Raw genomic sequence first — 15,672 nt, 5'->3', positions numbered from 1 at the left:
GGAACACCTGAGGGAGGTACTGGAGACACTGAAGAGGGAGAGATTTATTGCAAAGTTCTCCAAGTGTGAATCTTGGTTGTGCGAGGTGTAGTTTTTGGGGCACCTTGTCAACCAGAAGGGTATTTTGGTCGATCCAGCCAAGATAGAGGTCGTGATGTAGTGGGAGGTTCCGAGGTCTCCATCTGAGATCCAAAGTTTTCTTGGTCTAGTAGGTTATTACCAGAGATTCATCCAGGATTTCTCCAAGATCATTGTTCCTTTGACCCAACTGACCAAGAAGTCGGTGACATTCTGATGGGGGCCTGACCAGCAGTCATCCTTCGAGACTCTCAGACAGCGGTTATGCAAGGTACTGATCTTGACTTTGCCATAGGGAGTCGATGACTTCGTGGTTTACTGTGACGTGTCGATCACAGGCATGTGAGCGGTATTGATGCAACGAGTCCACGTGAAAAGCTTACGCTTAAAGACAGTTGAAGTCTCACAAGGCTAACTATCCGACACATTACTTAGAGCTGGGGGCTGTGGTTTTCGCCCTCAAGATTTGGCGACATTACCTCTATGGGGTCCGTTGTACCATTTACACGGACCACAAGAGTTTTAGGTACCTAATGAATCAGCTGAATCTGAACATGAGGCAACATCGGTGGTTAGATGTGGTGAAGGATTACGACTGTGAGATCCTTTACCACCCGGGTAAGGCCAATGTGGTGGCTGATGTTTTGAGCCGCAAGGCAGTGGCGGTTCTGATTTGATATATATGTATGAGGATGACAGTGATTACTCCATTGCTGGAGCAAATTAGAGAGGCGCAGCTTGATAGCCTGAAGGAGGAGGGCTGAAAGTGCGAGCGGATCATAGGCCATGTGGCCTCATTTGATTATGAAAGCCGCAGGTTGTTGACCCTGCATGGGAGGGTCTAGGATTTGTATTGGGGCGAAGTACGGCATGATCTGATGGATGAGGCCCATAAGTCAAGGTTCTCTATCCATCCCAGGGTGACAAATATGTATCCGAATCTTCGCCCTGATTACTGGCGGCCCTGCATGAAGCGCGACGTAGCGTGTTATGTGGAGAAGTTCTTGACCTGCAGGAAGGTCAAGGTCAAGCACCAGAGGCCCCAAGGTAAGATGCAGCCGTTGGATATTCCCGTGTGGAAATGGGAGGATATCACCATGGATTTCATCACCAGGCTTCCCAGTACTGCACATGGAGTAGACTCGATATGGTTCATCGTGGATCAGTTGACTAAGAGTGCTCATTTTTATCCCGATCCAGGAGAGTATATTGGCTGAGAAGCTGGCTGATATTTACATGCGTGAGATAGTGGCACGACATGGAGTGCTTGTCTCGGTGGTGTCAGACTACAAAAGGGATCCAGCAGGTCCGGAGCAGGCTCTAGACTATTTAGAGTCGACAGAAGAGCTATGCCGACAAGCGGCGTTCAGACTTGGAGTTTCAGGTGGGCGACATGGTCCTCCTAAAGGTGTCACCTTGGAAAGGTGTCATCCGGTTCAGGAAGCAGGGCAAGTTGGGCCCTAAGTACATCAACCCTTTCAGGGTTATAGCCCGGGTGGGCAAGGTGGCGTATCGATTGGATCTTCCAACAGAGCTCTGCCAGATCCACAACACTTTCCATATTTCTCAGCTGCAGAAGTGCTTAGTGAACGACTCAACGGTTTTGCCTCTAGAGGACATTCAGGTTGATGACAGCCTGAATTACATCGAGGGACCAGTAGCTATTCTCGACAAGAAGACAAATGAGTTGAGGAACAAGAGGGTTGAGCTAGTGAAGGTGTCGTGGCAGCATCACAAGGGGTCATATTGGACTTGGGAGCCCGATGAGGAGATGAGGGAGCACTACCCGGAGTTGTTTCCCGACGCAACAGACTTCAAGGACGAAGTCTAAGACAAGTGTGAGAGAATTGTAACGCCTGGTTCCTGGTACACATTTATTTATAATTTATTCACTTTTGTAGAGCTACTCGACAAGTTGGGAGCCCCAGACTCGTTGAGTAGAAACGAGATTAGCCGCAGGATTTTAAGTCACCCACTCGACGAGTTGAGACGCCTCGACTCAGCGAGTAGGTTTGTCAAAATGAAACCCTAATTTCGGGGTTTTGCACCCTATTTAAGCATCTTAATCCCCACTTGTTGGCCTCATTTCCAGCCTCCAAGTCCCAAACCCTAATCCACGAAACCCTAGATCCCTATGTGAGTTTGTGAGCCATTTGTGAGTGAACTTTGTATGGTTTGAAGCTCGTAAAAGAAGAAGAAGCTAGAGGATTTCAGGAGAAGATTGTAGATCCAAAAGCAACATCTCATCCTCTTCATTTTCCGGTAAGCAGGCCTCAACCTTGCTTAGTAGCTTGTTGGATCTTCTTCTTATCATTTCATGGGGTTTTTGGTCCAAGAAGCTTAGTCTGTGGGACATGGACGTCTTAAGTGATCTACCTTCCAGATATAGGGTCTAGAAGGGGTTTCATGGCATAAAGGTGCAAACTTCATGACCATGGAAGCCCCATGCAAGCTTTAAGGTGCTATTTTGGCCTTTTAACCCCAAAAGGCCATGCATGAAAGGAAAGTTAGGTGCTTTACGTGTTCAAATGGTGTCTAAGACCTAGATCTATGTTAGTATGCTTTAGTTTGGAGTATTATGACTTTTGGAGCAAGATCTATGTCCTAGAGAACTAGGGTTTTAGCTAAACCCATTAAGAAGGACTATTAGTGGGTAAATTTGGAAACTTTACCCTTAAAAGGGCATTTCTAGTAGGTGGATGAAGTATGGAGTTTGGATCTGAAGAGTATGGGCTTAATCCTTTAAGATGACCCAAACATACCAGGGAACTCGACGAGTCCAAAGAGGGACTCGATGAGTTGAGTCGTTATGTCCCGATTCCGTTTAAGGTAGAACTCGACGAGTCTGTGAAGGGACTCGACGAGTTAATTCACCAAATCGCGACTATGAGTAGCTAGGGAACTCGACGAGTTGGATCGTGATTTCAGGGTTTTTGATCTATAGAACTCGGCGAGTTGATGAGTCAACTCGGCAAGCTGAGTCAACCTAGAACGTTGACTTTGACCAAGGGTAAAATGATCATTTTACCCTAAGAAGGATTATCAGATTTTGACTATGTGTTATTGTGATAAAGATAGTCGGGGAGTCATTGGAGCAGCCGTCGGAGATCCCTCACGTGAGATTTCACAACTAGCTTACGAGGTGAGTTTTCCTCAAGTAGGAACAGGTCGAATGCACAAAAGGACGACCCGTTTATGTATAATAGTATGTTACAGATTAAGGTCTGATGCGGGGTGGGGCCCGATATAAGTGTATATGTTTTTCCGGACTACGGTCCGATGCCGGGGCGTACCCGAAGAATGTTAATATGCTTGATGTCTTTTGTGATTCTTGCATGTATATGTATTTGTATGTTTCCACACTACGACCCGATGCCAGGGCAGTTCCCGATGAATGTTTGCATGTTTCCGGATTTCGGTCTGATGCCGGGTGGGGCTCGAGGAATGTGTATATGTTATAGTTAAGTAGTTATGCCTATGTTATGTGTATTAGTAGTTATGCTCATATGTATGTCGAGCTTTGCTCAATGCCGGGCGGAGCTCGATGCCAGATGTGGTCTTATGCCGGGCGGGGCCTGATGCCAGGTAGCGCCAGAGGTAGTAGGGCGGGGCCCAATGAATGTTATATGCGATTATGTGATTATGTGTATGGTATGTGGTAGTTTGGGGATCGAGACTCGCTAAATTTCATGCTTACAATTTCAGTTTTGGTTTTAGGTACTTTCGGTAGCAAAGGGAAGAGCTCGGGATGACTGCATTGCACATACAACAATGTTTTAGACTGGGAGGATTTACTCTTATGTTTTGATATATGATTTGGATACAATGTTTTGACATGATGTTTTGAGATATTACCACTTATGTTTTTATGTGATGATTGGATTACTATGATTTTATAATGATTAAAAACGAAAATTTTGGACCGTGTTTTTGGGATGTTTCAGTGGGGCTCATTTACCGAGCTCAACTCGATGCCGGGCGGGGCCCGATGTCGGAGGAGGTCTAATGTTGAGCGAGGCCCAATGACAGGGCGGAACCCACTATATGTTTACTGTATGATTGTTATGTGGTATTTTGGGGAGAATCAGTAAGCTTTGTGCTTACCGTTTTTAGTTCATGTTTCAAGTACTTCCGGTTGTAAAGGGAAGAACTCGGGATGACTACATTTCACACACCGTTGAGATTCCGCTTGTGATGTTTACTCTGATTTTATGACAAAATGATACATTGGGTTTTATTTAAATGGTTGGATATCATTAGAAAAAAATACTATTTTATCTATTATTAAAATTAATTTTTTGGGACCATACTTTTGGATGTTTCATACTCCCTAGTGTGCCCTTTCTATGACTTATCACATAAAGTTGACAACTTTACACTCATGCATGACTTAATGGGACTCAATATCTCAAAAAGAGCTTAATAAAGATCTTAATACATGCATTGATCAAAATACTCCATAAAGTTGACATTTTTATGAGCATGGGGACTGAATGGAGCTAAGATCTAGCATCCATTGCTTTTGGAGTAGATAAAAAGCTCACATTTTACACATAAGACTCAAAAGTGCACAAAATACACCATAAACTAGTCTAACATACATGATCATCAAGGTGTGAGATTTTTACCTCAAAAACTTGCAAATGAGAAGGTGATTATGGATCTAAAAGCCCTAGCTACTCCTCCAAGTGTTCCTCTTTTTCTTCTTTTTCACAAACCACCAATAAACACTCTTTCAAGCTTAAAACTAACCAAATCACTCTAGTGTTCCGATTTCATGGTAAAGGGGAGGTGGAGGCTGGTCTAAAATGTCCAAGATATGAGTTTAAGTTGTTTAAATAGGGCACAAACCCTAAAAATTAGGGTTTGTCCCAGCCTTGCGTACGCCATGTGTACTCCACGTATGCCCTGCGTAGGTGGGTGGAACATGTGACCATCAGGATGGCTAGTACGCTAAGCGTACTCATTGAGTACGCCCTACGTACTAACCAGGGGACCAAAATGTTAACAATTTAACATAAAGGGCTAGAAAAGAAATTTATCAAAACTTGAATGTTACATGGTGGGTGGACCTTCGGTGGGTGGAAATAATTGTCTCTGATGGTGGATTTGGGGCTAGGGTAAACTCGTCTAACTCAAATGTTTCAAGAGTTGATATGATGGTTGATCGCCATAAAGAGTAGTTGCCACGATCTAGTTTGATGTTGATGGATGTAAATTAAAAGTTGAGAGTGGAATTGTTATTAGGATTGAGAAGAATGTGATTGGCGGCCATGGATGAACAACAAGAGGAAAAAAAAAATTCTTAAGTGGCTCTGATATCATGTAACCATGTAAATAAAGAGAACAATGTATTTGTCTTTATTCTGAAGTGGTTTGCAACGTATACTTATGATTGCAATTTATACTAAGTTTACAATTGAAATCCTAAATCTATGGTTGTACACCAGGTCTTCAACTTGATTGAGAAACAATATTCTAAACACGTGTGTTTCATTTTGATGTTACCATTACTAGGAGTTAAGACATGAAGAAATGAAGAACCACTATCTATCTACTAAACGAATATGAACTTTAAAGGAGTCATTGGAATTTGACAATTTGGATAAGACGATTTTTTAGTTTTCGAAGGAGCTAAATGTGATTGTTCAAGTTTTTAAAGAATTACAAAGTATTATTTAATCTGAAAAATATTACGGATAAGAAGGTTTAAAATTGACTATGTTTCATGTGTTAACTTGAATACGATACAATATAACAACATATTTTTTGTGTTGAAATTTCCACAACGTACCAAACATGAAATGATGCGGCATATGAGGGTGATGGCCCGATGGGTATGGTCAACGGGGTGGTGAGACTAGGTAAGCATCAAAAAGCTTCTTAATCTCCACCACTTTTTTTTGGGGGTGATGTTACATGTAAGGAACGACGTTGAAGTGAAGAAAAAACCGACGAAGAAAGAAAGAAATCAAAGGGAAAATGGTGTTGCAGATCGTTGCCATGACCACTGAAGACCACATAACGGGAAGAGGACGGTGTTCCTCCCGTGATAACGCCGTTTAAGTGTGTCTATGTGACAAAAACGGCACCCGTCTGCCCACACCGAGTCATTTGAACATGAACACAAACTCAAACACAGATACAATTCGGCATTACATCTTTTCTATATCAAATTATGAATAGAGGAGTGGGTAGTGTGGCCCGTGGTGTGTGTGTTTTTGTGGGTTTGGTGTGATATGTGTGTTTGTAAGGTTTTGAAGTGTGCGAAACGTGTGTCTTTGGAAATCTGGACACGGTGCCAAACAAAACCGTTCGCCCATGAATGGGCCCTTGAGGCTCTTTCGATAGAGTGGAAATCCAGAGATTAGAACCACTTTGCACACCCAAAAAAGCCAGGTACGCACATACGATATCCAATCTTCAATTTCAACTCTCTTGGATTTCCAACTCTGTTCCCTAAAATTTAGGGTTCCTACACCTCGGTCACGTCGTTATTTCACCTGGTAACTACACTACTGATTCTCTGCTACTTAACAGATCTTACATTAACAGCGCTGACCTGATCTATAGGTATGAACTCAAATAAATTTTGATCGAGGCCCCAATTGAGTTCACAGTTGATTGAATACAATGTAGGAAACACTTTAGGTTTTTGTTTGCAAGTGAATTCATATCGGTTTGACTGTTGATACTTGATACTGCACCTTGTAGTCATGACACGAGCTATTGCGGTAATCTACGTTTTCCTCGATTCGGTTACGGTTGGCTGTGGGCATTGGTGTCTGTTGATCTTATAGATGTGTGCTCTGGAAGTTATCTGCTACTACAATTTGTGACGTTATTTGTTTCTTTTATAGTTAATGTTCTAAGGGAAAAAGCAGGAAGATAGACGAATGACAGAATATGTTGCTGTCCTGCCATTTATGAAGTTTCCCGTTTATGGAAATTCTGTTACGGAGCTAAGTTTTATGCCAAATGGGTTATGTGCTCAAACTCGCAGGTCTTACACTTAACTTAATAACTTTTAGTTTTCATGTTTTTCTTACTTCTGATTATATTTGAACTACCATTAATCAGTAGGAGGTCTTATGCTGCCTGTGGTAGAGCTACACAACACAAGGCTGGTGGATTCTGCTTCACAAACCTAAAAGTAAATCACAAGCAGAAGCCGAAAATCATGGAATGCTATTGTTTAGGAACTTTAATAAGTACAAATGGTGATCCTTCTGTGTGGATTCCTGTAATTGATCAAGTGCTCCTCATGTCAAGTATTTTTCTTACACATTTGGCTGGAGTTATACCTGCTGATGGGCCGTTTTCAACTTCTAGAAGAAACAAATCTAGTGATAATGTGGCTCCTGATGGGACTCCCATTTCTGGTAGGTAAGCAAGGTACTAGAAAAGAAATATAATATATAATCTTTCTCATATATATTCAATCAATATTCTATCTGTTGTTGATCCTCTCAAAATCTGCAGTGGTGTAAAGAATGATAAGGGCAAGGAGGTTAGCTTAGAGTTGTCATGGGACACTGTGGAAAACAAACTTATCAATTCCATAACTGCAATTGAATATGGGACCAAACTTGAAACTGAAACTATGGAATCAGGACAAACTGCCAACAAATCCTCAAGTTTGTCTGCCATTGCAGAGGGTCCCAGGTTCCGGTTGATGTTGGCTTCCTTTCATTGGCTTAAAAACGAGGCAGGTACTTTTTCCTATATTGGTTTGTACTTCTCTTTTTATTTTCTTAATAAAAAGTTCAATTACTTGATTATAGGTGGACAATATCTATAGTAACACTTCTACATCAGACATGAAAAACCTGCAGAAGGTTTTCTCTGAAATCCTACAGAGATCTTCATTGTCTATATGCACAAATTGGCTGAAAGAAGAGCTTTTAGTAAGAAACAAGAGATCCATGAAGGTACGTTCAAAAACAAGGATGGTATACTGTAAGAAAAAGGTCAAAGTGGTTAATTTGGAAAAATGATGAAACTTTCATGGTTTGATTGGAAAAAAGTAAAGATTAAGTCCTTACTTAAAATGTAAGGGTTTTTCTGTAATTTTTCTATAAGGAAATCTAAGAAGCAGATACAAGTGCTAAAAGTGGTTTCATATTAAGATTTTTTTTTTTCTTGAATCAGGAACTCCCCCTTCGATTATTTGAAAAGTTAAAAGGAGATGACTCTGTTGTACAAATGGTTAAAAAATCAGGCAAGGAGGATCTTTATACTGAACTACTTTACATACTTAGATTTGATTCTGTCAGGTATATAATATATAATATTACAGTTTCTGTATTATTATTTTATTTATTTAAAAAGTCATTAATTTGAAGTCTAAATTTTCTTTGAATGTTCACCAACAGCCAGGATTCCCGTTACAGTGACAAATTTTTTGATTGTTGGGGGGTTTCTGTGTTGGAAGATTTGGTGATCACATTATCTGATGGAATCGCGAGCATCTATTTAGAATTAATTTCTGTAGACAGTGACATGTCAAATGACATAAATGACCTTGGTTTGAATCTGTGCACCTTATCGACCCGAGCACTTCAAAGACTACGTAACGAGGTACAACAATTGTAAAATTTGGTATTATGATTTAAAAGTTAAAACAATAAAAAAATAATTATGATTGATGATGTTACAGGTGTCACTGAACCAGTGGTTTGTTCAAAACATGGAGACGGTTGTATCCATGTATGAGGATCGGTTTGACCTCTGTGTCCTTGAAAGTCAACGCGTTCTTGAATCCTCCAAGGGCAATTCTGGAAAGTTTGATTGGTTGAAGAAGATTGGTGTAAAGAAATCAACACCATTACCATTGGCGTCTCCTTTATTATGCTATGCTGTAATCAGCTGTGTTCGTGTACCTGTGAAGCGCACCAAAGAATTACGGGGCCTCGTTGGCTGGTATGGATTAAGTGTTTGACTCTTTTATTTATGAACAAATCTGGGCCATTAGATCAAAAAGATCATGTTAATGATTTATTATTGTTTTGACTTTGGTGTATGTAGGAGGTACTATTTCAGCCTATACCTTGAGCTGAGTGATATTGGAATGCCTTTTGTAAGGACAGTTGCTGCAAAAATTAGCGATGCAGTGTCTTTCTTTTTGGTTTGTTTGATTGGGAGATCTTTGGGTCTCATTTACACTGGGATAAGACAGTCGCTGAGGTGGAAATAAAGATGTATATCCCTCCCTATACTCGGTGTTTATGTTTATTCTTTTGGCAGTGTAATGATTTAGATGGACAATCAATGTATTCATGCATATTAGAATACAGTATAATAACAATTTATTTCATGCAAAATTCAAGGAAAATGTGTTTGGACTATTAAGGATTCTTTGACATCGAGTGTTTTAGCTTCTAGAGTTTGACAAAACGCTCCGTTTTGATAAAAAAGTCTCGTTCGACACTATATATTTTTAGCGTTTAGTTTAAACAAAACGCTCACAATTTAAAAGCTATCTCACGTAACGTTTAACAAAATTTTACCAGCTATCCACTAGTTTTGTCGAATATGTCCTTAATCTAGCTTTGAGTAAATGCAATTTTATAAGGCCTTTTTTTAATCCAAAGTATTTTAAAATATTGCAAAGAAAGTATAAAGAAAGAAAAAAAAGTATAAAATAGAGTTATAAAAGAATTTGGAGTAGGTTGTAAAAACGTTTAATATATATATATATATATATATATATATATATATATATATATATATATATATATATATATATATATATATATATATATAAACTTATAATATATATTTTTATTTTCAATGACTTAATAATATATATTTTTATTTTTCATTGACTTAATTGTCACAATTTAAACTTAAATTGTTAAATGACAATGGTAGATAAGAAAATGATTTTTTTTTTGACATCCCTCCCAATCTACACATTTTAGATTTGGTACAAAGTTAATAATACAAGTGGTTAAGGCTATCTATAATACACTAGTTGTGAGACCCGTATGTTATACGGGTTGGATAAAAAAAAATTAAATATGAAGGTTTAAATAAAAATTTATTTAAATTTGAAATTTAAAATTTAAATTTAAAATGAAACATATTAAATACTACATGAGTTGTAATATTGTAATTTATTGGTTATTTTCAATTAAGACAATTATTACTTAAGGTGTAAATATGATGTGTTAATTAAGAAAGATAAAAAAAAATAAGAAAATGACAAATGGAAAAAACATTTACTCAAAAATACCACAAAATGACAAGTGTCAAAACTCATAAGAGATTGACATGTGGCAAAAAAAACCTTCATTTATTAAGAAGGATATTAAGGACACCATCTTGGTCTATTTGGCAACAACCACTAACCATGAACATCACCTCGTGGTTAGTGGTCGCGCAAAGACCAACCAACACATTCAATAATTTTTTTTGTTCTCTACATTTTAAGTAATTAAAAAAATATTTTTTATTTAATGATCAAAAAATAAGATGAATATAGTGATTTGAAGTGGTGGATATATCGACCTTTAGTGGTTGTGTGTGGTGACAAAGTGAAACTGATAATGATGTGACAAACACTATATTTATGGTTACTGGTGAATACTTTTGATAGCGAAAGAAGAAAAGAGAAACAAGAAGTGGGTTAAGTAACCCGCCCCGTGCGAGTTCGGGACGATGTAGCGAATGGTAACCGTAAACCTACTATAAAATATAATCTACTCCGTCCCTTCTAAGAAACTTAATTAGCACGATTTGAACTTAGAATTCACATCAAACTACTATGATTAATCAAGTCAAACACACCTTTTAATAGAAGTTTGTGAAATTGAAAAAAAATGGTTTTGAAACATGCCCTTGCTCCTTGTATTTTTTAGGGTTTAGCAGGAAAGGGGTTTAGAGGAAAAAAATGCATAACAGGGGCATCATTCCCAGAGGTTTTTCAAATTTTTTTTTACAGTCCCCTTTCCTTGTGAATTGCTTTGATTCAAGTACTTATATGCAGCAGCCAAATTCGGCTTCGACTTTATAATCAGATTCGATTTGGGTTTTTAATAAATTCAACGCCTGGGGAAAGAAGAGTCGTACATTGTTACACGAGTGCGACTATGGTGATGCGATCAGTAGGTAATGTTTTTGCCTCTCAATTTGGTTATGCACATTCAAACTTCAGTCATTAAGTTTGATTATGGCATTGATTCTGATGAATTCCAGATTTTGGTATAATTGTTTTAGGTAGATGGTATCATATATTAAGGAAGTATCAAGCATCCAGACGGGTAGTCAACTCGGTTGCTCTATATTCATGCCGGAAAATCAACGATGGTGGATTAATACATAAACAACATACTCATAGGTAAATCTGTTTTCTTCCCGTTAAAGCTTTCTTCAATCGGTCTGTTTTTATGATATATTTGGATTCTTTGAAGTCAAATTCCATCATTCAGCGTCACTGATAAAGGGGTTGCTTTACTTTCCTAATTCACCAACGACAGCTTCTTTCAGGTTTTCAACTGTACCAGAATCATGTAGAACGTCGCCTTCAGAGGTCGATCTATTGTCTACCTTCATCAGATCTAGTCTTAACGAGCTCGAAGGTATAATTCCTTATTCATTTCTTGGATTATACATACTTGTGCAATGGAATTTTGTGGCTGATAAATATTTTATCTTAAATACATAGGTCCCTCTCATTGTTGGTTCAATAGAAGCACTGCTACCAAGGATTTAACCGGGAAAAATGGAGTCTTCTTAGTTGTTGCTGGCGCTTTTCTTGAATCAGGCCACAATTCAACCTTTATGTTTGAAAAAGTAAAATCACTTCAACAAAGGTCTAAAAATAGTTTATATAGTTATCATTAGCTTCTTTACTTTACTTGCATCGAATTTTAAAACTCATTGATATTCATTTTCCTATATGTTTATCATTCCAGGCATCCTTCCCTGAATGTTATGGGATTTCAGGTCTGCAAATCAGTTAGCAGTGATGTTGTTCGTTCTCATTTAGCAAAGACTATCGTGAGTGAATACATCACATTTCCTATTTTAGTCTCGACCAAATCTCTTTCTGAGGTAATATTTATAGATATTGCCAGATGAATCTTCAGTGTTTGTAAGAATCGTTTTTTGTTGTATTGTTTATATGATTATATCCTTGTTTGTTGTTTGTAGATGTCTGATAAAATGGGCTACATGATATTTAAAGGTATGGAAGGTCCTCTACTCTTGCATGACAAGGATGTGGATTTTGAAATTCTTGAGACAGGTGCCCTATTTTTCACTTTCATTTGTTTATCTTTTGTGTTGTATCATATTATTTTTCTATTTATTTATTTATTTATTTATTTTGTTGTGATGAAAAACCTACAGCCATTAAGGAGTTAATCGTGCAACAGAAAGAAAAACCAGGATTGTTGCATAATCTGAGAGGCAGTTGGGTAAAGCCACTTGATGCTTTAAAGGAACCATATCTCTGTTCCCCATTGCAGAATTTACTTCTTTATTTTCCAGGTACAGTAGTCAACACTAGAAGGAAAAGTAAATGAGGGCAAAATTTATTAAAAATAAAAAAAAGCCTTTTTTTCCCTGACTTTCTGTATTAATTCGTTGTTTCCACATCAAGTCAAAAAGAGACACCCATATATAACTTACCAGATTAAGTCATGTCTCCATTCAGTCAAAAAGAAAGAGCAAATAGTGGGTAATTGCATTGTACTTTACTTTTTAGTCATAATAGCAACATAGTTACAAAGTACATTGCTATTTTCCACAATTTGCTTAAAAAAGAACCAACATCTTAGCTAATGTTGTGGTAAATATAATTTGCAGGTTGCATTGAGGTTGATGAAGTTAATGAACGGTTGTTTCTTTCTGACACAAATCACCACCGTATAATTGTGTTTGATGGCAATGGAAAGATCTTAGATTGTGTATGTAAGGAGTTCCATTTGTAACTCACATAGCATTTCAATTTTGAGCAGCTAAAAGCTTATGCTAATAATATAAATATATTTTTCAGATTGGATCTTCACCTGGATTTGAAGATGGAGAGTTTGAATCTTCTAAAATAATCCGCCCTGCTGCTTTGTTTTATCACAATGAGGATGATTACCTCTATTTTGTTGACTCAGAGGTATTCTTTTTTAAATGATTAATTACAAATATATTGATAGGCGATATAGTCATATTATGGTTTTTACTTTTCATGTGATGAAAGAATCATGCTATAAGGAGAGCTGATATGGAGAGCAGGACAGTTGAGACATTATATCCAAAACCTAATGTCAGTGAGACAAAAAGCGGTTTAGTGAGTTGGATCATTGATAAACTTTGGAGTACGAAAGACATTCCTTCAAATTCTGAGGAAGTTGATCCTAGATTACTTTTTTACCCCTGGCATCTTCTCAAGTCATTGGAAAACGACCTCTTTATTCTCAACCGCAGGTAATCCACATTTCACATGTCATATTTTAATCAACATGATATACTGTTGATCTCCTATATAATGGTTTTCATGCAGTTTTGAAACTTTATGGATCATGGATCTGTCATCTGGTATCATTAAAGAAGTGGTCAAAGGTTTGACTTTTAATGTCTACATGTTCTTTTGATGTTTCTAGGTTTATTAATCATGTTAGTCAATAATAGTTTTTGTGGTGTGAAGGATCTGCAAATATTATAGACATCTGCGGACAGTTGATAAAGGAGAAATCATCCCTTGTAAAAGAAATACCGCCTAGTCAGCTTCCACAAAATAATTTCTCGGTGGAGGGTATTTCACATGCGGGTCTGCTCTCTTCCGTGGCAACTTTTCAGGACAATATCGTAATTTGTGACACAGGTAAAATCAAATGTTTTCTTCCTTTTTTTTTTAATTGATGAACTATAGTATCCTCTTAAGAAACAAGAGTGGTTATTAGATGGTCAGGTGGTGCTGAAATACAACAAAACTTGTGACTCAATGACAAGCTTCGAGTTCTCAAATTTTGGAATGCTTGGATTGCCATACTGGTTGGTCCCCCCTATGGAATCAGCTTATGCTGCGTGAGTAATCTTATTCTATCTCTATTTCTATAACCCATGACCTGACCCATTTAGGACACTCATGTATGTATGTATACCTTTTTCTACCAATGTGATAGTGGTTTTGGTGTCTCGGGACTTCCCCTGGATCATATTCAACATTTCAGCTTGTTACCAGGTAATTAATAATTAACCGTCTCTATCTACATGCTCTTTCACTTGATCATGGTTTCTATTTTTGTTTAGTAAAAAAAAGGTTATGAAACAAACAGGCAGGATAGACATACGGATGAAAGTAGAAATCCCTCAAGAGACAGAGCTTGTGGAGCCGCTAGATGAAGCTTGTATATGGCGCCAAACAAGAGGCACTGCCACTGAAACTTTAGGAGCTGAGAACAAAGCTGAATCCACAGAAAAGGTTGAATTACAGTTTACAAATTTGCCCTTCCGTTTTCTCAAAATATTACCCTGAAATGAATGCAGGTTGGTGTGGCCCAACAATGGTATGATGAGTTAGATGAACTTGCGTCTTTAACACAAAAACAAGTGGATGCTGAAGAGGATAAAAACATGTCTGATTCCAGAGTGCAAGATGGAAACGTATTCATTGATTGTGCTGTGAATACTAGCCCAGGAACAAGTGAGGTATTCTTCTTCTTCTTCTTCTTCTTCTTCTTCAAGCATATCCAATTTTTTGCTTCCTACTTATATTGTCTTCCCATAATAGCAACGTATGTATGTTGCTATTATCGGTAAAGAAATATAAGTACATTGTTATTAGTATGTCCATTGTGGTAAAAAAGAGTAAAGTAGGTTGTGATTTCCAGCATTCAAAAAATAAATGTTTGATTTTCTTCCAGGTTATTATCAATGCTGCATTGTACTTGAGACATAAAAGCGGTGATGATTCTAAGAAAAAGCAGGAGGTGGGTAGATTGATAGATGCTTTAAACCCGAGTGGGAAGGGTAACAATGTCTTTTTGAGGCCATTACATGTCAAGTTAAAGATCAATTCACTTGACCACCCAAAAGCAGACAACTCAAAAGACATAATTTTGACAGAATCTGCTATACAAGTTAATGTTTCTCTCAAGTAACTACACTTCTTTCTCTTGTATAATTACTTTTTTGTCCCTTGGGGAGGCTGGTGGTGCCTAATATCGATGCTTCTTGCTTGCCACCTCATCTTCTGGTAAGAAATGTTTTTCAAATCACTTGTTCCGGGCAATCAAAAGAAAATTTTGGCTATTGATTTTGTACTTTAATAATCGTTATTTGAAAAGTGAAATTAGTTACATTTATTCTGACTCATTACCTTTTTCTTTTATTTTTGTTACAAAGCAATTGGTCGATAATTATGTTATACATTTTAAATCCCATTTTGTAACTTTTTTTTTTTGGAATTAGAAAGCATATATATTTTGTTGTTGTTGAAAGATGTAAAAGATATTTAATTATTAGTTAGAAATTAACCCTCCAGAGTTTAGCTACGGAGGGTGAATTGCCAAAAAAAATGTCAATGGCAAAACTGCAAAATTTTCAAATTGTCGATGTTTTTTCCAATAAATAAATAAATATAAAGTAATG

General features: G+C 37.6%; 2 protein-coding genes across 12 annotated transcripts; both read left to right on the top strand.

The window, feature by feature from the left end:
* The first annotated feature begins 6,337 nt into the window (after window positions 1-6,337).
* LOC145066082 (phosphoglycolate phosphatase) lies at window positions 6,338-9,401 on the top strand. Of its 7 annotated transcripts, none has more exons than XM_079013262.1 (9): window positions 6,338-6,477; window positions 6,939-7,081; window positions 7,159-7,464; window positions 7,561-7,786; window positions 7,863-8,009; window positions 8,230-8,354; window positions 8,454-8,658; window positions 8,738-9,000; window positions 9,106-9,401. In XM_079013262.1, the coding sequence occupies exons 2-9, from the start codon at window positions 6,975-6,977 to the stop codon at window positions 9,272-9,274; spliced, it is 1,548 nt and encodes a 515-aa protein (XP_078869388.1). In that variant the 5' UTR covers window positions 6,338-6,477; window positions 6,939-6,974; the 3' UTR covers window positions 9,275-9,401. The 7 variants fall into 7 exon arrangements, with proteins under 7 accessions (XP_078869388.1, XP_078869384.1, XP_078869386.1 ...); XM_079013258.1 differs by having other exon boundaries at window positions 6,355-6,477; window positions 6,619-7,081; XM_079013260.1 differs by having other exon boundaries at window positions 6,364-6,584.
* A 1,449-nt stretch (window positions 9,402-10,850) lies between these two features.
* Window positions 10,851-15,396, top strand: EMB1974 (NHL domain-containing protein). 5 transcript variants are annotated; one of them, XM_079016629.1, is made up of 18 exons: window positions 10,851-11,000; window positions 11,072-11,190; window positions 11,278-11,419; window positions 11,569-11,660; window positions 11,747-11,894; window positions 11,997-12,135; window positions 12,235-12,328; window positions 12,433-12,573; window positions 12,892-12,992; window positions 13,082-13,195; window positions 13,280-13,506; window positions 13,583-13,641; window positions 13,727-13,903; window positions 13,983-14,106; window positions 14,205-14,263; window positions 14,358-14,503; window positions 14,569-14,730; window positions 14,946-15,396. In XM_079016629.1, exons 2-18 carry the CDS (start codon window positions 11,172-11,174, stop codon window positions 15,180-15,182), a joined length of 2,181 nt encoding a protein of 726 aa, XP_078872755.1. In that variant the 5' UTR covers window positions 10,851-11,000; window positions 11,072-11,171; the 3' UTR covers window positions 15,183-15,396. The 5 variants fall into 5 exon arrangements, with proteins under 5 accessions (XP_078872755.1, XP_078872757.1, XP_078872756.1 ...); XM_079016631.1 differs by having other exon boundaries at window positions 10,852-11,000; window positions 11,299-11,419; XM_079016630.1 differs by having other exon boundaries at window positions 10,889-11,000; window positions 11,069-11,190.
* Window positions 15,397-15,672: the final 276 nt, after the last annotated feature.

The sequence above is a fragment of the Lactuca serriola genome, chromosome 8, assembly GCF_051521515.1.
Source record: "Lactuca serriola cultivar US96UC23 chromosome 8, Lser_US96UC23_V15, whole genome shotgun sequence".
Lineage (NCBI taxonomy): Eukaryota > Viridiplantae > Streptophyta > Magnoliopsida > Asterales > Asteraceae > Lactuca > Lactuca serriola.
Note: the sequence above shows the minus strand (reverse complement) of the source record. Positions and strands in the feature narration are given on the sequence as shown.